Raw genomic sequence first — 23,533 nt, forward strand, 5'->3', positions numbered from 1 at the left:
TTTCTTCTTCATCGAGGACAAGGTTTGGAAAAAAATCAGGAAAAGGGCAGAGGAAAGAGAGCAAAAGGTAGAAAAGAGATTTCACTGACCACAAGCAATGCAGGATGGGAGTGGGGGCCTCATCCAGCCCCTGATCACACCTTCCCCACCCTGGTCTTGCAGGGTTAGAAGTGCAGAACTTCTGGTCTAGGTTGTGATTCATAGTCTGGCCTAAGGTTTAAGTGCTCTCACAAATTCTGGAGCAGAGAAACTCCTTCTTGAGCATGTGTGGGCACAAACAAACTCCTTCCTGAGCATGAGTGACACATCCACCCCCAGCTGGTCCCTCTGAAGGTGCAGCTCCAGGCACAAGGTGCAGGTCCTGGGCTGAGGAACCCTACAGGTCTTTGCTGTCCCCAGTGTCCCTGCTCAGGGAGTGTCTGGGGACATGTGGGAATAAAAATGGGGATGAGCAGTGCCTGAAGGGGACACAGCACACTGGGGAACCAGATCAGGCAGTTCCAGAGCTGGAGGAGCTGCAGTGCCATTGCCCAGGGAGGCTCTGCAGCCTCTGCATGGGGAGGTTCTTTGAGGACTCCTCTGAGTGAGGGACCTGAGCCCAGGGAAGGGCACCCTGATTGAGCAGGAGCTGGACCAGGATGGTTTGGGTTGGAAAGGACCTTAAAGCTCATTCTCATTTAATTCCAACCTCCTGCCATGGGCAGGGACACCTTCCACCAGAGCAGGGTGCTCAGAGCTCTGTCCTACCCAGCCTTGGGTGCTCAGAGCTCTGTCCAACCCAATCTTGGATGCTTAGAGCTCTGTCCACCCAGCCTTGGATGCTCCAGGGATGCTCAGAGCTCTGTCCAGCCCAGCCTTGGATGCTCCAGGGATGCTCAGAGCTCTGTCCAGCCCAGCCTTGGATGCTCAGAGCTCTGTTCTACCCAGCCTTGGATCCTCCAGGGATGCTCAGAGCTTTGTCCAACCCAGCCTTGAATCCTCCAGGATGCTCAGAGCTCTGTCCTACCCAGCCTTGGATGCTCAGAGCTCTGTCCAGCCCAGCCTTGGATGCTCCAGGGATGCTCAGAGCTCTGTCCAACCCAGCCTTGGATCCTCCAGGGATGCTCAGAGCTTTGTCCAACCCAGCCTTGAATCCTCCAGGATGCTCAGAGCTCTGTCCAGCCCAGCCTTGGATGCTCAGAGCTCTGTTCTACCCAGCCTTGGATGCTCCAGGGATGCTCAGAGCTCTGTCCAGCCCAGCCTTGGATGCTCCAGGGATGCTCAGAGCTCTGTCCAGCCCAGCCTTGGATGCTCAGAGCTCTGTCCACCCAGCCTTGGATGCTCCAGGGATGGAGCAGCCACCACCTGGAGATTGCAGGTGGCCAGAGCTGGCTCCCAGTGCAGGTGTGGGACATCCCAGTGACCCCCAGTGCTGAACCCAGCTCTGCTGTGGTACAAAAGGTTCTGCTCTGCAGGACGTTCCAGTTCCCAGCTCTTCATGGCAAAGAACAGAACCACAACAGCAGGGAGAGCTTTACCCATCCCAAATTCCCCATGGCTGGCACACAGGACTGGCAGGCTCCTGCTGGAGGAGCAGGTGACTGCAATTTGTCATGGCTGAAAGCAAATTCCAGCTTGACAAAAGCAAGAGGAAATGGGGAGATGCCTTTAATTGCACTTAGTTGTGACTTAATTGCTCTGAGTTTTAAAGTTGCAGAGTTCTTCATTGTCTTCTGTCCCTTGTTTTAAATTTGGCTTTTTGGAAATGTGCAAATTCTTGGGGTGATGAGGTTTATTTTGTTACCATCAGCAGGTGGTTCATGCCAGGAATCTTTGGGGTTTAAAAAAAAAAAAAAAAATGAGGACAATTAAAGGTGTCTCATTCCAGAGGGAATTTTTCACATAATTTAACTGAAATCAATATGAAATGGAGCTTGATAACTGAATTTGGCTTCCAGACCTCCCTGGGAGGTTATTTAAGTGCATTTGAAAGATGCAATGGGGAGTGAAGCTCCTGCTGAGCCCCAGTGGCACAGGATGGTTCTGGTGAAACCATGTCAGTGTGACTGCAGCTGACAGTGGCATTATCTCTGGGATTATTTCTTTGGGATTGGGATTATTTCTTTGCCAGTTATGAGCTTGTAGATGATGCAAAGAAATCAGAGAAAAATAATTTTTTGCAATTTTTGTACACAAGAGCCTGAAGTTGGAGGAGTTGAGGCCCTGTGGCTGTGGGGTATCCACAGCACGAGTAGGAGTAGGGAGAAAATGTAATTTTTCCTCATTATCTGCAAAATGAAATACCAAAAACCACCAAATAACCCCACTGGAATTCTTTCCTGTGAGTGAATGACTCTGTCCTAACCCTGAGCTCGACTGAGTGGAAATTTAGGAGCCTGCTTGTTGTGATCCCAGCTAAAAACACCTTAAATGTGACCCACAAATGGTTTCTGTTTTATATTTCATAGAAGTGACCACAAGAAAACGTCTCCAAACCTGCACCTTCAAAAAAAAAAAGTTTTTATTTTCTCAGCCAGCCCCATGAGTGGCTTTTTCCACTCTTGGATCGAACCAGGATAAGGTTTTTGCCAGTGTTTTTTTTTTTTTTTTCAAACAGTCAGATAGAAATAAAGTTAAGGTAGAAATGAAAATTAAATGTTCCCCTGTAGTGCCAATAACAACCACAGCAGCATATGGCTGTAGAGTGATTTTATTGAACCTGATCATGGCATAAACAGAAATAAACTGGGGAATATCTGATTGTCACAACTGAGCAAAATTCAGAAAGCAAACAGAAGATATTCAAATGGAAAGAGCTTTTAATTTTCTCATTTTAAGTGCCCAATGTGTTATTAGTTGTGCAGGAAGAACAAAAATCACGTTTGGAAAATTATTTCTATTCTGACAGATCTCTGTTTCAAGCTCTTTTGTGTTCTTCATAATAAATTTCTAATTCAATAGTGGGAGTTCATATTGTGAAACTCTGCTATGTTTGAGGGAATATAAAAAGACATTTGCAGGAAAAGGAAGCTGGGAGATGAAGGGAATTTTCTAGAAATATCAGAGATTAGAATAAAAATGCCCAGGATCAAATTTAAATGAGAGGGCTTATCTGTATCTGGATTTTCCGTAGCAATACACAACTTTTATATTTTTTTTAAGGCTTAAGGATTAAGATTTAGGGGATAAATAGCTGATGCACATCCAGTATCTTCCATAGGATAAATAAAATACCTGGCTTAAAAAATTTGAAAGGATCTTAAGCAATAATCTCTTAAACATAGGGGATGGGCCAAAATTAACATGGATGTGGTCAACTTAAAAAACTGAATTCTTGCTGGTGTTTTATGGCAAAACCAATGGGGTCCACTTTTGTTAGAGGGAGCTGAATGGCTGGGGGAGGCCCAGGGCCACAGAAAGACTTTTTGGGGCTTCCAGGGGTGTCTGTGCTGCAGGTGGGAGCAGGAAGGGTCATTATGGATCATTAACAAAGCATCTCTTGGAATTAACAAACTTCTCTTGGGGTTTGGAGTAGGGATCACCTCAGAGAGTGCCCTGGGTGGAGTGGAGCTGGGGGAAGGCGGGAGGAGGAGAAGAGGCTCCTGAAAAGCAGGACAGAGGGACAAGTGGCCAGGAGGTTTTTCTTCCTTCCAGCTCCAAAAGCCACCAGAGCTGATGGGTGCAGCCATGGGAATTTGTGGTTGGATTTGGATCAGCTCCAGCTGACAAACACGAGATGGTTGGGTTGGAAGGGACCCCAAAGCCCATCCAGTGCCATCCCTGTCGTGGCAGGGACACCTCCCACTGTCCCAGGCTGCTCCCAGCCCTGTCCAGCCTGGCCTTGGGCACTGCCAGGGATCCAGGGGCAGCCACAGCTGCTCTGGGCACCCTGTGCCAGGGCCTGCCCACCCTGCCAGGGAACAATTCCTGCCCAAGATCCCATCCAGCCCTGCCCTCTGGCAGTGGCAGCCATTCCCTGTGTCCTGTCCCTGCAGGCCTTGTCCCCAGTCCCTCTGCAGCTCTCCTGGAGCCCCTTCAGGCCCTGCAAGGGGCTCTGAGCTCTCCCTGGAGCCTTCTCCTCTCCAGGCTGAATGGAATAGTTTTAGTTACAGTTTTGGATGCAGCTGACTTGGTGCAGCAGCAGTTTAATGTGGTGTGAGAAGGAGACCCCCAGAGCACACACTGCGGGGGCTGCAGGGCTCTGTGTGAGAGCAGGGTGGGACACAGGAACAGCTCAGTGGAGAGAGGTGCCAGAGATGTCATCACACAGCTCAAGTTGTCTTTATTGATGTAAAACTCCAGCCTCGTGGTGCGCTGGGACCTTGGAGTGTCACCAAGAGAAAATGAGAGAAGAGAGAGGGATGGTGGCAGTGGAGAGGGTTTGGGTGCAGATCCATGGGCTTTGGCAAATCCCACTGGTGTCTAGGCTAAATCCATGCTCAGTTCCCATAATTGCTTGGACTCTCAGTTGTATGGAGATGCTGTTTGGCTTCCACAACCCAAATCTGCTTTGCCCTGTTCTGGTGGGAATGCAGCTGGTTCTGGTGCAGGGATGGAGATCTGGAGGGAGAGGGAAGCCTGCAAAATGTTCATCCCAGACATGAACATGTTCATGCAAAATGTTCATCCCAGACATGAATCCCCATGACAGTGAAAGGGCTCTTACCCACCCTGTTGATATTAGTCCATGTGCGCATCCAGTTCCTTCCAAAATTCAATTATTACCACACTCATTTTATTGATGCTGAAGTCATTTAGTCAGCTAAACGAGATTGGGGGCTTTGCATTTGAATTCCTGTGCTGACATCGTGTGCTGGACCTGCCCTTTCAGACTATCTCGCTATAAATAATTTATATTAATTGCAAATTTTAATCAACAGCCATGTCAGAAGTTCAGACAGTAAATTTTGCAAAGTAGATGGATTTCCTCAGATTTTGAAGGTTGCTTTGGCAACCATTAATTTTATTGTTAAGGGAGCAGTTGCAGACATGCCAATCTTCCAATTAATAAAGACTTTGCATCAATTTTCTTCCCCTAAAATTTATATCTCTTAGGCAGTATCTCAAGATCTCTTTTCCTTGAAAAATGTGAATTTTTACAGCTTTATTTTAGCTCTGCAGGAATTCATCCGAACCCGAGGTGGACACTGAGGTGGCAGCAAGATTGTGTTTAAATTAAAAATCTGACTTGTTTTGTTTTTGCTGGGGGTTTTTCCATCTTATAAACTGTCTTTTACCATCCTATAAACTACCATAAAGTTATATAAATTACAAATTACGTGAATTAACCCATACAAATTAATTATTCATTTCTCTTGAACTTCTCCATCCGGACGTTTAAACGCCGACCCCGCCTGCCATCCCATCCCTCTTTAGACTTGCATGTTGTTTATTTTTTCCCTGCCTGAAGCTGCAGTGGCTGCTGGATAACTACGAGACAGCAGAAGGTGTGAGCCTGCCCCGGAGCTCCCTGTACAACCATTACCTGAGGCACTGCCAGGAGCACAAACTGGACCCCGTCAACGCCGCCTCCTTCGGGAAGCTCATCCGCTCCGTCTTCATGGGGCTGAGGACTCGGCGCCTGGGCACCAGGTTGGTGGCAATCTGCAGTTCAAGAAACGAAAAGCAGCTCTCCTGCAGTATCTCTGGTGCGCTCAGAAGCTGCTGAGGATCTTTAGGAGGTTCAGGTGTTTCTCTTCTGGGATCTACGGGAGCACCCGACCTCGACCCGGTGGGAAAATGGGTTTTGTGTGAATTTAAAGTGGTTCTCAACTCATGAGGATGCCATTACCCCAGGGAGATGTGTCAGGGGGTTGGGATGGAGCTCAGGGAAAGGTTCCTCCTCCCAAGGGTGCTGGGCACTGCCCAGGCTCTCCAGGGAATGGTCCCAAGGCTGCCAGAGCTCCAGGAGCATTTGGACAGCGCTCCCAGAGTGGGATCATTGGGGTGTCTGTACAGGGCCCCACTGATCACTCTGGTCTCTTCTAATCAGGATATTCTGGAATTCTGCATTGTCTGACAAAGATGAGGTCACTCATCCTCACAATTTCCACTGCAGAGCCCAAAAATCTGGGTCACTGAAACAGTTCCTCCCTGTGCCCCCATGACAAGATCCCCCATGACAGACCCTGTGCCCACAGCTTGGATGCAGACAAGGTGTAAACTTACTAAATTACTTATTTCTGAAATGCCCAAAGCATCAGGCAGAATCTTGCAGAGGGTTTTTTCTTCTAAACTGTCAAAGATCTGTAAGATTTTACAAGAAAAGTGTAACATGAGAAAATAAACTATAATTCCAGACATGTCCTTCAAGGGATGATCCATTCTGCACAGCTGAGCGTGAACTTTATCCCAGCTTATAATATCTAAAAAGTGGGTAATATATTGCCTGTAAAACAGTCATTGCTCTGGTTGTTGAATATGTTAAAAAAAAATTCAAGCTTAAATATCTGGGCTCTTAAAAGAGAACAAAACCAGATGTGACCAGGGCATTCCACAGCTGGAATGTGGAGGTAGCAGTTGTAGGAAGAGCAGGGGAGCATTGGATTTCTCTAGATTGAGTCAAATGTAAGAGCTCTGCAGTGATTTCTTTGGAGGAGAGAAATTCTTTAATCCCATCAAGGATTAACGAATAAACAAGTGAGAGAGTAAAAAAAAAAAAAGAAGCCCTGAAAATTGGAAATGTGCAGGCTGGGAAGGGTACAGTGAACCTCAATTACTATGGAAAGAGCTGACCCCCATTATTTTCTTACTCATTGTAATTTTAGGTTATAAAGGCAGCTGTTATTTAATTTGCATGCACTTAAATCACTTAGGACAGGGCTGAACATGGGCTGTGTGTGAAATCCTTTGGTGCAGTGACAAAGACCCAACAATTCAACTGGGACCTTGAAAAGAGCAAATTCCCCCTAAAAAGAACACAATTTCATAAATACTCCTCTCTTACATTTCTCAAATTTTCCAACGGGAAGCATCCTTGGATTTAAGGTGCCTCCAGTCCCAGTTTTAGTGACACAGCAAAGGAATTTTAAGCCTCCCTACATTGTGCTCTGGAGATGCTGTTGGTGCTTCCCTGGCTTTGTCTCTTCTCCTTCTGAGCTTTCAGTTCACCAGTTTATGGTGACAAATGGGCTGAAGCCAAATTGGACACACTGTCACCACGTGTCCATGGCTGCAGAACTGTCCAAGCTCCCACTGGGACCAAAAAATTCCAGTTTGGTGGAAAAACTTCAGCTGACTCATGTCTCTCTAATCTGGTGGGATCACACCCTCCTCAGGAGCACCACAGCAGCAAAGGAGAAAGAATTCCAGCTCCCTGTGCTTGGAGAAAGCTTTCATTTTTTACAAAACCTACAAAAATGAGCAGCTCCAAGGACAAAACCACATCAAAGCCTGGTGTTGCTGCTGCAGAAGTGCTGGCAACAGAAAGACATTTTTCTTTTCATAGTGGGCCATTCAGTCAGTTTTATCCAAGTCTAGATAAAGATGGACTCTTGTTTGTATGGAAAAAACAAATCCCTAAACCCTCATCAAATAGCAAAATGTCTCCTGTGGTCTTTCAGTCACTCTGTTTAATAACATTTTTTATTGTAGCACTTCCCTCCTCCTTCCCCAGTCACCATGGGCTGCTCAGAGCAAACCTGGCCAGGTTTAGGTGTGTGTGCCACTGCACTTGGCCACATGTGGGTTTAAATTTTCTAGGGGATGATGGCATTTCATTATGTTTGACGCCTTGTGAAGGCTGACCTAGAACAGAGAATAGACAGAGTTAAAGAATAATAAAGTAGGGATTTATTAAAAGGTCTCAATGGATCCACCTTGGGCAGCACAAGAGCCCAGCCAGGGCTGCACCCAAGATGAACCAAAATGGTCACAAAATGCACGAGCGCTCACGGGGTCTCTCACTGTGATCAGTTCTGCTCCATTTGCACATTGGAGTTCATTGTCCAATTCCAGCCCCAGCCCATGCAGTCCCATCCTTCTTGTTTTTCTCTCTTCATTCCACGTTGTTTGTGCTCTTGGGCCTGAGATTTGGATCATCTGTCCTTGGTCCCCAGCTAGAGCAGGAATTGTTTTGTCTCCCTGCTCTGTGCACAGAGCTCACCATGCCCTGATATGGACCCAGACCCACACACTAAAGCAGCACAGAACCTGAAAAATAGAAAAGCTAAACCTGAGACACCAAGTCCATCCCTTCAGCCACTCAAACAGTGCTTGGCAGCCGTGTGCTGCACGAAGTGGGCTGTGTTGTCCAAGCAGCCAGGGCCACAATGCCCTTTCAGTGACTAAGTTGATATTTCCAGGGGAAATTCCAAATATCACTACTACGGGATCCGCCTGAAGCCGGAGTCGCCGCTGAACCGCCTGCAGGAGGACACGCAGTACATGGCCATGAGGCAGCAGCCCATCCACCAGAAGCAAAGGTAGGTGCCCCCAGGCCCTGCCCAAAACACTCAGCAGGTCCCTGGGATTTGGCTCCACTTGGGAAGTTCAAACCAGGTGAAAAAACGGAGAGATTTGACGAATCAAATTAAAACAGATGATAGAGTGTAGTTAAACAGATTGTTTAAAATACTGAGTTTTACACCTTAGCTGAAAAAACTTTACAAAATAAGTTTATATACATTGATTGTTACATACATTGAAGTATACAAGGTACTGTCACTTGTTACAGTGACAATGTTGGAGGTAGTACCTTGGATACTTCACTGTACACAGCAGTGAATAAACAAAACCGTCAAAGAAGTTTTTTCTGTTCAAGAAAAATGTGGGAAATGGATTTGTAGGGAATTCTCAGAGTCTGACAGAAGGCTCACACAGTGTGCTGAAGAACCAGAGCCAAGCAGTGGAAGGGTCCAAAACCCATCCCTGGAAATACTCAAGTCCAAGCTGGATGAGACTTGGAGCACTCTTTTGGAGGAAGATGTCCCTGCTCACTGCAGGGGTTGGAGCAGATGGCTTTAAAGGACTTTTCTAACCCAAACTCTTCTGTAATTCCATGGAATGGGATTTATCTGCCTATTCCCCTTGCCAGTGGCATGTTCCACCCTGTGTGCTGCCTTTCACAGCTTCCCTGTAGCCAAAATGGTTTAGGATCTCAGTTATGCAGATGTTGGTGCCAAATCAATGTGAAGGACCTGGGGGATTGTGCTGTGTTTGGGTGGATTTTGGGGGTTTTGGGTGTTTTTCTGTGCAAAAGTGCAAGATAATAATTAAATACTTAGTCTTGTGCCTGAGTGATTTTAAAGATAAAACCCAGTGTGGAGAGGGATTTGGAAGCATGGGCAAGCATGGGCACTTCTGGTTGTTGCTGAAGTGCAGAAGGAGCAGAATGTATTTCTTCAGCTCCCAAACAGAAAGTAAATGCAGAAGTCAGTGCTTGAGCCAGAGTCTGCCCTGGAGCCCACTGCTGCTCTGCTTCTCTGTCTTGATTTTTTGGTGTCACCAAACTTCTTAGCCCCTTTAATTCTGTCTTGGGGAAGCTTTTCAAAAGGAGCTTCTCATTTCCCCTCCATCTGATTCCACAATATAAATGATCAGCCCTCACTCACCATGTTTGCCTTGAATGTACCAACCACTCCATGAACTCCCAGATGTGTGTTCTAAATAACATAGGGGTGTTTTCTCCTGTCTGTGTGGATCCTAATCCATCCTAATTCTGATGGACTTTAGGTACAGAGCAGCCCAGAAGATGGATGGGATGGCAGAGAGTGCCTCCAACAGCACCCCCCACACCACACCCGAGCAGTCAGTGGCTGCCCAGTGCCAGCACCACCAGCAGTTCATAGGTGAGGACACTCCTTTGGTGATCAATTGTTCCACATCAGGGATTTGGGCTTTAAGGGGAAGGTTTTATCCAGCAAGTCCTGACTCTTGGGCTTCCCTAAAAAATCTTAAACTAAAAAAAAAAAATACAAAACCAAAAAAAAAAAACAAAAAGCAAAAAACCAAAAAAACCCCACAACAAACAAAACCAAACATGTAGATTTTTATTATATATATAATATTAATCTTTATGTTTTATAAAAATTATGTCTATAGTAGTATATATCATATACATTATTAGATATAATTTTATATATTATATATTTTTAATGTATATGTATGTGTATGTATATATATTAAATTTTTTTCTTTTTTCAGATATCTATATTTTATATATATAGGATGTGTTCTATAGGTTTTTGTAGTGTCACACTTGCTAAGTTTATCTGCTGACTCCTGTCTCCCCAGAAGGGTTTTTTCCTCAAGCCCATGGGTCTGTTTTGTCCCTCAAAGTATTTTTTTAATCCATCTGGTGTCTTTAAATTCCATGGAAGAGTGGAGGTCCTGGGCAGGGGGGGAAGCAATTCCCTTCCTTGCAAAGGCTGCAGTGGGGATGTGGGTGCAGATGATCCATATTGACCTTCTCCTTGTGGAGCAGAGCCTCTGGCTTTGCTGCTCCTGGGTCTGTGTCTCCATCACCAATCCCAGCTCCTGACACCTCTGCTGCCCAATTCTATTCCCATTGTACTCCTTAAATACCAGAGAGACATTGCCAGGTTCAGGGAAATTCTGATGGATAGTAGGTGAGGATCATGTTTTCTTATTTCTTTTATTACAAACAGAAAGGAACCATTTTCCTTTCCCCACTGAACCCACTGGGCTGTGGTTGTTTGTTTTTTTCTCAGTATAACAAATCAGGGAAAGGAGTAAATTATCTCATTTTTCCTCTCTCATCCCAGCTGGAACGTGAAAGAGCCTCCAGTGACAGCAGCACCTTGTGCTCACCTGTACTCTGAGCTTTCCTAACCCTCACCATCTCTCACAATTTCTGTTCCCAGATGTAACCCACGTCTTTCCTGAGTTCCCAGCCCCTGATCTTGGTAATGTCCTCTTACAAGAAGGTTTCACCTTGAACGACGTGAAAACTCTGCAGGTTCTCTACAGGAGGCACTGTGAGGTGATTGTGTGCAATGTTCTTTGGGGATTATTTGTAATTGATTTATTTTAATATCACTCAAGTGACCAGCTCTTAGGAAAAGCTGGGAATATTTAATTTGCCAGGAATTACAACTCAAATATTGATTTTTTTTCCACTGTGTGACCTGTTTTATGTTAAGATGGTCACTACAACAGTGCCAATTCTGTTGTTTTTCATGTAAATGATTTACTGTGGGTGGCAGCCCTCCAGCTGAGTGCTCACCCCGTGGTGTTCTTTGCTGCCAGGCCACTTTGGATGTCGTGATGCACCTCCAGTTCCACTACATCGAGAAGCTGTGGCAATCCTTCTGGAGTCCCAAGGCAGCCCCCAGTGATGGCCCCACTGCTCTGCCCTCCAGGTACTCCCCTGCTTCCCTGCTCCACTTCTTGCAGATGATCTCTTCTTAAGATGCAGTTTTTTTTTTAGTTTTTGTGAGCCTAAAGCCTATCTTTCTTCAGTGCCAAGATTTTAGGTGGATGATCTTACAGGTACAAATCTGTGCCCTTCAAGTGAAACTTATTGTGGAGAGAAAATCCTGTCTGAGATGTTCAGTCATTCCCTTTTCTAGACAGAGCAAATAAAAAGAAAAGCAAGCTATAGGATTGTGTACTTGCTGTTACAAAACACCTGCTGGCATCTGAAAATAAACCAGCAGAAAATCAGCATAAATGAGTGCTTTGGAGAATTTGGGAGTATTTTCTGCCCTGCAGAGCTGTGACAAAAAGCATTGGAAGTGTTTAATATTGTAATGCAAAGTTCAGAGCTCTGGGGAAGGGTCTGCTCTGATTAGAGAATTGTGGAGTCACTGAGGTTGGAAAAGCCTCCAGGATCATCAGTCTTGAGGTGTTGGGGCTGGGTTGGACTCGATGATCTTTAAGGTCTCTTCCAACCTGGGAATTCTGGGAATTCTCTGAGTCCATCCATCAACCCAGCACTGCCCTGGTCACCACTCAGCCACGTCCCCAAGTGCCACATCCACACCTTTTTTGGACACTTCCAGGGATGGTGACTCCACCACAGCCTGTTCCAATGCCTGACCACTCTTTCAGTGAAGAAATTTTCCCTCATATCCAATCTAAACCTCCCCTGGGGTAACTTGGGGCTGATTTCTCTCATCCTGAGGCTGGACATCCATGTCCCTTGCACCTCCTGCTTTTCCCAGTGATGATTCCCTGCTCAGATTTTAGGGACTCTGAGGTTTTAAGGATATCCAGACTGACTCTCTGCCTTGCCTGGCTGCCCAGACCTGTCAGTGCCTCGTGTTTTGAGTCAGATCATTGCAAACAAAGCTGCTTTAATCTTTTCACTCCTGCCTGGCTCATTGCTGTGCCTCTTCCTCATCCTTTATGCATTGGGAGCTGCTGCCAGGGGAATGGAAATAAGTGAAAACAGAGAAAATTTAAAAAGTGAAGGTTTCTTCTTAAAATTTCTATCACAAATCTGTCCACTCTTACTGAGGCTATAACATGAAGGTTTTCTATTCAGAAGAAAAATGGTAAAACATTGAGTAATAAGGAAAAATCCCTCAAAAATCAGTAGAATATGGCCCTGTAGATGTTGCCCAGGGGATATTTTCCTGCAAGGAGTCACTGCAGCTGTGTTTTCTTGGTTTAAAATCTCATTTTTTTTGAGGGAACAGCTCCCAGGCAGATTGCAACACCCCAGGAGATGTTTCTAGATACAAAGGGGAAACTGGAGGCAGCTTTTGTGCAGGGCTCTCACACCTCTGCACTAACCCAGAGAGGTAAATAACACACTCCCTCCCCTTCTCAATATATCAGTATAAATACAAACCCCAAGCATGAGAAGATGCAGAACATGGATGCACTTCACAGCAGATTTCCTGACCTGTTTCTCCATGTGGGCTTTTCCAGGCATTATGCCCATGGAGTTCACCACTAAAATTCTGCAGGCTCAAAGTTCCCTTTAGAGCATGTCCAAGGCTTGGCTTTAATGATTTTGATGGGCAACAAGACCCTTTCCATGGGAAAAGACCCTTCCAAATTCCCAATTCCCAGCATAATGTGTGAGTGAGCAGCTCTGCTGTGATGCCCTGACACTGAATTCAGGTTTCAACTCTTCCTTATTGCTGTGTAACAAATATCTTGTGCATTTATACATCTACAAAGTGAAAATAAGGGAAGCTGGATTGACCTCAGTCAGTTACAGACAATATGTTCTGTTCTCATCCATTCAGTCTCCTTCCTTCTGAAAATATTCATCATTTGGAGGGGTTAAACACCTTGAAAACTTCTCAATATCAGTTCATCTGCCCCTAGAGTGGCTGCAAAGTTTTGTCCCCAGTGCTGTGGCTCAGGAGGATGAGAGCAGAGGAGAGAGGAGAGGGCTGGGAAGGTTTGGGAGCAGCTGGGGCTGTAAGGAGGAGCCAGCTGAGCCTTTGCTGGCTGAGATGGCTGTGCTGGAGCTCAGCTCCCACGGGAACAGGGGGTGTGAGAGGCTGTGAAGTTAAAAAGGGAAGAGGGGAAGGCAGGCCAAGCACCAGGAGTGTGGATTTGAGGGAAAATTGCTCCCAGCTCTGGCCCCAAGGACAGGGAGGTGCTGGCAGAGACAAGACCTGTACGAGCAGTCAAACATTTCCTTTTGCAAGGCACCCAAACATGGTTTTTTCTGCTGAAAATTTGAGTTAGAAATGCAGAGGGAGGGGGAAAGCACTGAATGCAAACCTGCTGCTAACTCTGTCTCCTTCCTCCTCGTCCTGCAGTGAAGAGGAAGCCGAAGGGACCCTCCCAAAGGACAAACTGATCACCCTGTGCAAGTACGAGCCCATCCTCAAGTGGATGAGGAGCTGTGACCACATCCTGTACCAGGCCCTGGTGGAGATCCTCATCCCTGACGTGCTCAGGCCCGTGCCCAGTGAGTACCCACAGCCCCCCTGAGTCTGATCTCACTCTGGCCACCACTTGCCACAAAGATTTCCACTGTACAAACCCACTTGGAGGTGTTTGTCTTGGCTAAAATGTCATGGCAACAGCAGTGTTCCTCCTGCAGCATTGCTCTGGGGGATATTTTGTACTCCCTGGGAATTCCCCTGCCTTTCAAATTTGGTGCGTTGCTTATCACATCTCCTGATCTTGGCCAGGAGTTTGGATATGGGAGCTTTTTGGGATGTGGCTCCTTGGAGGTCTTTGTTTGCACAGAACCATCCTGTCCCTGAGTGCACTCCTGGAAATTAGGGGTCAACTTTTTGGGAGATTAATAAAGGGCTGTTGAGAGTTTTCTCTCTGATTTAGATTCCCAAATGTCCCTCTGAGGGCTCTCACAAGCTGGGGCACGAGGGTGTCTCTGAAGAGCAAATTTCAATGCTTGAAAAATGCTCAGAAGGGCCATGAGTAAGAAAAAGACAAAAGAAAATAAGAAAAATAAAAAACATAGAAATGTTTAGGTTGGAAAAGACCTCTAAGTTCATTAAGTCCAATTGTCATAAGGATAAGAGTAAGACAAGAAAAAAAGTAAGTATAAGTTTAAGAATAAGAAAAGAATAAGAGTAAGAATGAGAATAGGAGTAAGGATAAGAATAAGAGTAAGGATAAGAATAAGGATTAAGGATAAGAATAAGAGTAAGAATAAGTAAGAATAAGATAAAAATAAGAGTGAGAATAAGAGTAAACACAAGAATAAGAATAAAAAAAATGGAAAAGAAGAAGAAAGAGAATAATAAGAAGAGTTTGAGTAATAACATCAAAGAATAATTTGGGTGTATCAACCCAGCTGATTTCCTTGATGCTGACTTGACATCTCAGCTAACCAGACCACAGGCTGGGCTTTCCCAGTAGTCCTAAGGTAGAAAATGGTAGCCAAAAATGCCACAGAGCAGCCTTTCTGACTTTGCAGCCTTCCTTGCAGGCACGCTGACCCAGGCAATCCGGAACTTTGCCAAGAGCTTGGAAGGGTGGCTGATGAATGCCATGAGTGAATTTCCTCCCCAGGTCGTGCAGACCAAGGTGAGCAGAGATGGGCCCATCTTGCAGAAGTCCCTGCTGGGGTTTGGCCACCTGGCACAGTGCAATTGTGAACCAAAATCAGCCAGGAGTGGGAGGACAGGTGGCAGATCCTTTGTACCAGGAGCTGATGGTGCTCTGTCCATGGAGCTTTTCATGTGTCTTGAAATTGCAGATAAAGCTTTGTGGGAGAAAATCATAAAGCCACAGAATATCCTGAGCTGGAAGGGATCATCACAAACCCCTGTCCCTGCACCCCAACAAGCCCACCCTGAGCACCCCTGGCAGTGCTGTCCAAACCCTCCTGGAGCTCTGGCATCCTTGGGGCCGGGACCATTCCCTGTTATCTCTGCCCTGGAATGAGGCTGTCCCCCTGGAAAGCACAGGAGTGAGTGGCATTGCCCCAAGGCTCCTGCTCTCCTAAAGCCAAGGATTCTTGCTGCCTCTTCCCACCATGCTGGTCTCTGCTGGAGGCAGAGTGTGAAAACCTGGTAGCTTAAAGAGAATAAATAATGGAATCATAGAATTATTCAGGTTTGGGTCCTTCCACTGCTGTTCTACCTGGTGGAGCATTGTGTGGCCCAGGCAACCAGGGAGATGTAATGGGAGAGGTCAGAATCCTTCATTCCCTACAACCCAACCCAAAGAGACACCATTGGTTCACAAACCACCCTGTGCCCTCAACATGTTTCACAACCACCTGAGCCCAAGGATTGACTGAGTTGTTCCAAGTGCCTGGCACAAGGATTAAGCTGGAAATAACCTTTAAGCTGATTTGAGTCCAACCACCACCCCAGCACTGCCCAGGCCACCCCTAAACCATATTCCCAAATGCCACCTCCACACGTTTTTTGAGCCCTTCCGTGGCTGGTGACTGCAGTGCTGCTGCGTGCAGGGCTGGGCAGGGAGCAGAGCACGCCCTGCAGCCCCTGTGCTGTGTTGCAGGTGGGGGTGGTGAGTGCCTTTGCCCAGACCCTGCGCAGGTACACGTCCCTGAACCACCTGGCGCAGGCGGCGCGCGCCGTGCTGCAGAACACGTCCCAGATCAACCAGATGCTCAGCGACCTCAACCGCGTGGACTTCGCCAACGTGCAGGTAACCCCCAGACCCCCTGCTCCTCACCTGCCCCACAGGTGGGCTCCACTGCCAGGCTCTCTGCTGCTAGCCACTGGTCAATCCCCAGGGCTGGAAGCCAGCTGGATGAGCGGGGGGTGCTCAGCCTGGGGAAAAGGAGACTCAGGGGTGACCTCATCACTCTCTGCAGTGATATTGGGGTCTCCTCAAGCCAGGTCTCATAAGCTTTTGGAGATCTATGTCACACCCAAGATAGCTCAACTACCTTAGAAGGCATAAAATCAGTAGGATGGCTTCTGTGGTAGCGTTGGAAACAGAAAAATTTGAATAAAAGGCAAAATAACAAGACTCTTTACAGAGAAAAACTGAGCCAGGTGGAAGAGGTTCTTGCTCCTGGCAAAACACCTCACAAAAGCAATTAGTTTCTTTGCTCTCTTCTGTTTCTAGTAAAAGGCAGGACTTTTTAGCTCCTGTCTAATTGGCTGTCTTTAAGTTTGAGGTGAAGTCCCACAAGTCCTATGAGGTGTCTTTTTCACTAATTGAGGAGAGAAACTTCTGGGCTTTTTTCCTTTTTAAGGAGACAAAGGATAGTTTTGTCATTCTGTCAACAGAGGGCACATTCCTACACTACAGCTCCTGAAAGGTGCCTGTGCTCAGCTGGGGTTGGGCTCTTTCTCCAGGCAGCACTGACAGAACCAGAGCACACAGCCTCAAGCTGTGCCAAGGGAAATTTAGGTTGGATATCAGGAAAAAAATATAGGTTGGATATTAGCAAAAAGTATTTTACAGAAAGAGTGATAAAGTTCTGGAATGGCTGCCTGGGGAGGTGCTGCAGTCACCATCCCTGGGGGTGTTTAACAAAGCCTGGATGTGGCACTGGGGGCCAGGGTTGAGTTGAGGTGTTGGGGCTGGGCTGGACTCGATGAGCTTGAAGGTCTCTCCCAACCCAGTGATTCTGGAATTCTGTGAATTCTGTGAACAAGGTGATGGGTTTGGTGTTGATTTCCCAGGTGAATTTTCCACCTCACCTGGAAAAGGAGCATCTGTAAGATTCACAGATCATTAAGGCTGGAAAAGACCTCCAAGATCATCCAGTCCAACCTTCAGCTGAACCCTGCCATGCCCACCAAATCGTGTCCCCACATCCACTCATTTTTTGAATACTTCCAGGGGTTTTGACTCCACCACTTCCCTGGGCACCCCATGCCAATGCTTCACCACTTTTCCAATGAAGAATAAAGTGCTTCCAACAATTATGGAGTTCTAAAAATACTGTGGTCCAGACAGATCAGAGGGGCCATGATTCAGAGCTGGTTTGCAGCCCTTGCCTGCTAGAAATTAATTCCTGGGTTGGGATACAGCACCATGCAGGCCTGGCATGAGTAACTGTGAGCCCTTCCTCCTGAGCAGGAGCAGGGCATGAGTAACTGTGAGCCCTTCCTCCTGAGCAGGAGCAGGCCTCGTGGGTGTGCCAGTGTGAGGAGGGAATGGTACAGAAGCTGGAGCAGGATTTCAAGCTGACTCTGCAGCAGCAGAGCTCTCTGGACCAGTGGGCCAGCTGGCTGGACAACGTGGTCACTCAAGTGCTGAAGCATCACGAGGGCAGCCCCAGCTTCCCCAAGGCAGCCAGGCAGTTCCTGTTGAAGTGGTCTTTCTACAGGTACATTTTCTTTCTCATTTTGGGGGTATTTCTGCATCAGCCTTGGGGCATGTGAAGAACTGCTTGAAAAGCCAAGGCCAAGTTCTTTACTCCCATGAAACTCTGCTTAACTGTGGTTCTGGTGTCCTTTCAGGATGGGGATAAGATGCTCCATAAACTAAATTTCTTAAAGCCAAGGCCAAGTTCTTTACTCCCATGAAACTCTGCTTAACTGTGGTTCTGGTGTCCTTTCAGGACAGGGATAGGATAATCCATAAACTAATTTCTTAAATTGTTTTGATACTTTTGGCTCAGAGACAGTGTTATATCCCACAGTACCACCAGGGTCCAGAGCTCACATCAGCCACGGCACAGGTGTAAAACTCAACCCAAATTTCTGATTGCTGCCCCTTCCCAGCTCCATGGTGATCCGGGACCTCACCCTGCGCAGCGCCGCCAGCTTTGGCTCCTTCCACCTGATCCGCCTGCTCTACGACGAGTACATGTTCTACCTGGTGGAGCACCGTGTGGCCCAGGCAACAGGGGAGACCCCAATTGCTGTCATGGGAGAGGTGAGAGCCCTTCATTCCCTACAAACCAACCCAAAAGAAGCAGCTCCTGAAAAGACACCGCTGGCTCACAAAGCGCACCGCGCCCTCGGCTTGTTTTACAACAATTATTTATTGAGTTGTTTTGGCACAAGGATAGAGCTCCTGGAGCATCTTCCCTGAGCTGGGGGGCTTGGGGTTTGGGGGTGGTTGAGCATCATTTGGGCTTTGGAGGCCTGGAGGAGGGAGGGAAAGGATCTCTCCCCTTCTCTGCACCACCTGTGACTGCCAGCCCTGACTTTGGGACTCCTGACAGGGCAAAGTCCATCAAAACCTAGCAAAAATGATCCAGAAGTTGCTTTCAGCAACTGAACTTCTCCAGGCCTCTGCAAGCTCCAGCATTACCTGCACAGTCAGCCACTCCCTCCATTTTTGAGGTGAAGAAGAGGATGATGGGGTTCTTTGGGCTGTTTGTGAGAGTTTGGTGGTTTTTTTGCTCACAGTAAGTCTGGTGCCTGCCTTGCAGGCAGGTCCTGTCCTGCCTAGCTGAAGCCACATCCAGTTTTTCCCTCTGAAATACAGAGTTAAAAGCCCCGGCTGAACCTGTGACAGCAATGCTGAAATTACAGTGAATTTAAAACTGAGCCCACGTGCTCAAAACTGATCCATTTGCTCCTTGAATCTTTCACAGAGCTCATGCAGGGAACCAGGCAAACCAAAGCCTGTTGGTTCTGCCTTCCCTCCCACTCCCACACTGCTCCAGCTGCAGTGCTGAGTTCCCACTATTCCCTGCAAAACCTCCACCTCCAGTGAGATGAAAGGAACAGGAAAGGCAGAGACTGGCTCCCAGCAAAGCCCAGCTGGGGGAGGCTCCCATCCCTCAGGCTTTTTCTTCATTAAACCCTTGCAGTATTCCTGGTCTCCAGGAGGAGGCTGATTCTTCCCAGCAAAGAAGGATGAAGTGTCCTCCCACTCTCCTATTGTCCTCAGCTCCTGCCCAGCTTTCCATGACTTTCCAGCATTGCTGTCACAGCAATTTGGTGTCTCAGACCTCCTCATTGAGAGGGACACCACAACTCCAGAGCCAAGGAGCTCCCTGGTTCCACTTGGCACCACGGCCTGGCTGCCCAAACTCTCTCAGACATCACTGCAGAGGCTTTGCAGAGAGGTGAAATGCCAGGAGAGGGGAAATGCCTGAGAGGTGGAAAGGGCTGAGAAAAGGCACCACTTTTACCTGTAGCAGCACTTGGTCATCACCTGGAAGATGGAAAAATTTCCTTTCTTTCATTGTCCCTTCATTCCAGAGCTAAATCCTGCCCTGGATTGTTGTGTGTGTCGTTTGCCCAGAGGTTGAAATGGCAACAAAAGGCTTTTCCCCCAAAAGCTGTGGCTGCTTTTGATTTCTGCTCTCCACCACCAGCACCGATGCTCAGTCTCTCTTGGGTGCTTGAAATTGTCTGGCACCTCAGCTCCCCAAAGCCTCACTGACCCCATAACTCCTTTTTCTTTCAGTTTGGTGACCTCACATCCCTGTCCCCGACGCTGCTGGACAAAGGTACCTCCCCTCCCTGCCGGGGAGCTCTGCTGCTCGGGGTGGGATGGCCGTGGGAGGGGGGATGCTCCTGCTGCCTCCTGCAGCTGCTGTGCTGGCAGGCAGCTCCGGGTGCCCTGCCCTGAGCCGTGTCCTTTGCAGATGACATCAGCGAGCTGGGCACGGAGGGGGACCCGGGGGAGCCGCTGGTCAAACGGGAGCGCAGCGAGCCCGGCCACTCCCTGCAGGACATCTGAGACCCGGCTTGGACCTGGCCACTCCCTGCAGGACATCTGAGACCCGGCTTGGACCTGGCCACTCCCTGCAGGACATCTGAGACCCGGCTTGGACCTGGCCACTCCCTGCAGGACATCTGACATCTGACCCGGGGCTGGACCGAGCCATCCATCCGGAGCCAGGCAGGGCGTGCCAAGCCCGGGCCCACCCCCGGATCTGCGTTATTATAGTGCCTCTTAGTTTCTCTTTCTGTTTACTTGTGTTTGAGGATGGGCTGAGCCGGTTTGGCTGCCAGTGTCCCTCCAGAGGGGAGGGAGAAGCTCCAGAGTCTGCTCCCAAGGGATGGGAGGCTCTGTGGTCAGCAGCAGGTGGGATGTGCCTGGCTGGAGGAGCTGTCCTGGCTCTCCAGCTGAAGCACAAACGAGGCTTTCTCTGTCAGGGAAGGTGCTCTGGGTTCCTTCCCCATGTCTGGACTTCACTGTGATACAAACTTGAACCAATCAGTGCCCAAGAAGAAGGAAAAATAACCCAGCCCTTCTCCTGCAGCCTTTCCAGACAGCTGTCCTGGCTCTGGCTTTGCCAATCTCTTGCACCGGGGGCACAGGGCAGCTGGTGTCCCTTGTCCCACCTGGGGAGAGACTCCAGGCTTCACATCCCGACACAGGACACATCCCAGGACACAGGCGTGCTCTGGGACTATGGGATGAGCATTCCCACCTGCTTCCATGGCTCTCCAGCCTGGCACTTCACCCCAACGCTCCTGGGATGCCATCAGCCAACTCAAGATACCAAAGGACTCCGAGGCAGTGGCAGCTGGAGGCAGAGCGTGTCCATTGTCCCACGTGCCACCATTGCCTGGGGGCAATCCCGTGGTGATCCCGTGGCAATCCTATGGTGATCCCATGGCAATCCCATAGCAATCCTATGGTGATCCCGTGGCAATCCCATGGCAATCCTGTGGTGATCCCATGGCAATCCTGTGGCAATCCCGTGATGATCCCATGGCAATGCTGTGGTGACCCCATGGTGATCCCATGGCAATCCCACAGCAATGCCCATCCTCCACGGTGCCCAGGCAGACAGGAACTGTTCCCACATCCTGGGGTTTGTGAAATTCCCACCCCATGTCCTGCTCTGAGGTTGAAGGAGGGTCTGGAGCAGGGGCGAGGGGGAGTGACCACAGTGCCTTAGGGTGGGCCTTGTTCCCATTCCCTGCTCCAGGTGGCCCAGCTCAGCTCAGACTGGCCCAGCATGGCTCAGACTGGCCCAGCATGGCTCAGACTGGCCCAGCTCAGCTCAGACTGGCCCAGCTCAGCTCAGACTGGCCCAGCACGGCTCAGACTGGCCCAGCAGCCCATCCCAGGTAGGGAGGAGCTGGCACAGACCCCCAGCACTCCACTGGCATTTCCCTCTCTGGGTCCCTTTGCCTTTTCCTGCAGCGTGGCTCCCGTGGGGCTGAGCTGGGGCAGCTCTGCAGGGTTGATCCCCTTCCCGTGTCCTGTGGGGTCTGTGCTGCCATGGATTGCCCTGGGGTGCTGTGGGCTACAGGGCAGAGGAGGGGGGGATCTGTCATCAAGCTAAACTGCAAAACAAAGCCCTGGGGCAAATCTCTCTGTGAATAAAGGCCGTGTCATAAATAGCTTTTATTATTATGGTTTCTGATGATGCAGTGTTTGCTGTGAGCTTTTCCAGGTGTGCATTTGCCTAGCAGAGTATCTTCTACACAAATCTCTGATTTTCTCATTCCCAGTGGCACTAAGGCAGCTGTGGCACTTTCAAACAGCTCCTAATGGCAAGTGAAATCAGAGTGTGTGCAGTGGCACATCCTCCCTCTGCCCCACTGTTGTGCCAGGGTGGTGTTTGTCTGTAAATGTCTCACATGGAAGTGGCAGGAGAGAAGTGAGAGAGGCAGATTTAAATGTACATAGCCATGAAAACTCCCTGGGTCAGAGTCCACACTTGGGATCCTGCTGATGAGATAAGAGAGTCTAAAAAAACAACTGAGCAACCAAATCTTTACTGCCCTGCTCCCACTGAGGGCCACAGGAAGTTCAGCTCTTCCTCTGAGGGAAGGCAGCGTGCAAAGGAGATGCTCTGGAGCTCTGCAGCAGCGTTGGGGAGGCTGCAGCAGCACCCAAACCCCCTCCACACAACTCCCAGCTAAAGCTGAACAGCAATAAATGTGTATCCAATGCTCAGGCCTGCACAAGGAGTGTCGTGGTCCCATTTCTTCTGTGGTCCCTGGGAGGTGCCAGGAGATGCTGCAGCAGCCTGGGGGGATGCAGGAGCTGCCCAGGGTGATTAAAGCAGTTCAGGGCAGGGGTCTGCAGAAAGGCAGATTCCCCCTGAGCAGCAGCTGGTGTGTCAGATAACCCAGAGGGGAGCAGAGCTGAGGGATCAGACTGAGCACAGGGCCGCAGGAGGATTTTCTAATTAAGCTTCCAGACTAATTGAGAGGATGAGGGCAGTGGGGATGGGAGGGATGTGACAAGGGCTGGGTCATTCCTGCTCTGACCCCTCGGGAAGGTTCAGCCTCTGTGCCTTTGCTTCACTCTCCCTCTGGATTAAGCCCAGTCTGGCTGCACCAGACAGAGCCTGTTCCTTTGGGAATCTCAGCTCTGGAAGCAGGAGATTATTTCCCCCAGGGGAGCTGGGCAGCACCTTGTGACCCTGAGAAAATCTGCCTCTAACCACAAAGCAAACACAGCTCAAAATCCTCCTGTTAGCACCTACACCCCATCCTCAGCCTGCCTCTGGCTCCATCATCTCCCAGACGGGCAAATCCTGCACAGATTCAGCCCAAGCATCCCAGGATTTTGTCTTCCACCTCTTCCCAAGCAGCAGAGAGCACCAGGAGGTGGCAGGAGAAGGGGAGGTGCCACCAAGCCTGGGGAAATCAGGGGGGTAGAACATTCCAGAAGCAGATAATAGTGCCAGTCCCTGTGGCTCATCCCAGAAAGGCAACCCTGGAGCTGGGCAGGGTGGCACAGCCCAGGGAGTGCCCAAGGGGCAGGGGACACTGCAGTGCCACCAGCCTGGGAGGAGCTGCTGGTCTGGGGACAGCCAGGACATCTTGGAGTGTCTGGCACAAGGATCTTCTCTGAGCTGGGGGGTTTGGGGTGGTTGGGCATCATTTGGGCTTTGGAGGCCTGGAGGAGGGAGGGAAAGGATCTCTCCCCTTCTCTGCACCACCTGTGACTGCCAGCCCTGACTTTGGGACTCCTGACAGGGCAAAGTCCATCAAAACCAAGAAATAATGGTCCAGAAGTTGCTTTCAGCAACTGAACTTCTCCAGGCCCCTGCAAGCTCCAGCATTACCTGCACAGCTGGGCAGGGTGGCACAGCCCGAGGGGCAGGGGACACTGCAGTGCCACCAGGCTGGAGGGTGCTGCTGCTCTGGGACAGCCAGGACATCCTGGAGAGCTCCAACCTGTGCGTGGCTGCTGGGACACGAGGGTGGGATGAGCCCTGGACTCATCTCCTGTTTGTCCCCTTTGTGTCCCTTGGCTGGGATGGCTTCAGGTTCATGTTCTGGCACTCCTGGATTGTCCCCACGGTGTCACATAACAGGCCCCCGTGTCTAGGAAGCCTCTGGGACAGGGA

The 23,533-nt window shown here is 49.0% G+C and overlaps 1 protein-coding gene across 10 annotated transcripts in view; it reads left to right on the top strand.

Moving 5' to 3' along the window:
• RFX2 (regulatory factor X2) overlaps positions 1-22,129 on the top strand; it is a 33,871-nt gene extending 11,742 nt beyond the window's left edge. For 3 of the 10 annotated variants that reach the window (XM_041482020.1, XM_041482037.1, XM_041482054.1), the window contains 12 exons: positions 5,390-5,571; positions 8,283-8,402; positions 9,652-9,767; positions 10,803-10,921; positions 11,188-11,300; positions 13,665-13,816; positions 14,807-14,904; positions 15,847-15,996; positions 17,424-17,635; positions 18,033-18,186; positions 19,675-19,717; positions 19,856-22,129. In XM_041482020.1, coding sequence (XP_041337954.1) covers positions 5,390-5,571; positions 8,283-8,402; positions 9,652-9,767; positions 10,803-10,921; positions 11,188-11,300; positions 13,665-13,816; positions 14,807-14,904; positions 15,847-15,996; positions 17,424-17,635; positions 18,033-18,186; positions 19,675-19,717; positions 19,856-19,950 — 1,554 coding nt within the window. In that variant the 3' untranslated portion in view covers positions 19,951-22,129. The remainder of the gene's footprint in view (positions 1-5,389; positions 5,572-8,282; positions 8,403-9,651; positions 9,768-10,802; positions 10,922-11,187; positions 11,301-13,664; positions 13,817-14,806; positions 14,905-15,846; positions 15,997-17,423; positions 17,636-18,032; positions 18,187-19,674; positions 19,718-19,855) is intronic. The other 7 variants (XM_041482062.1, XM_041482027.1, XM_041482011.1 and 4 more) reach the window with 5 other exon arrangements.
• Positions 22,130-23,533: the final 1,404 nt, after the last annotated feature.

Source organism: Pyrgilauda ruficollis, unplaced genomic scaffold (genome assembly GCF_017590135.1).
Source record: "Pyrgilauda ruficollis isolate IOZ18807 unplaced genomic scaffold, ASM1759013v1 scaffold115, whole genome shotgun sequence".
Lineage (NCBI taxonomy): Eukaryota > Metazoa > Chordata > Aves > Passeriformes > Passeridae > Pyrgilauda > Pyrgilauda ruficollis.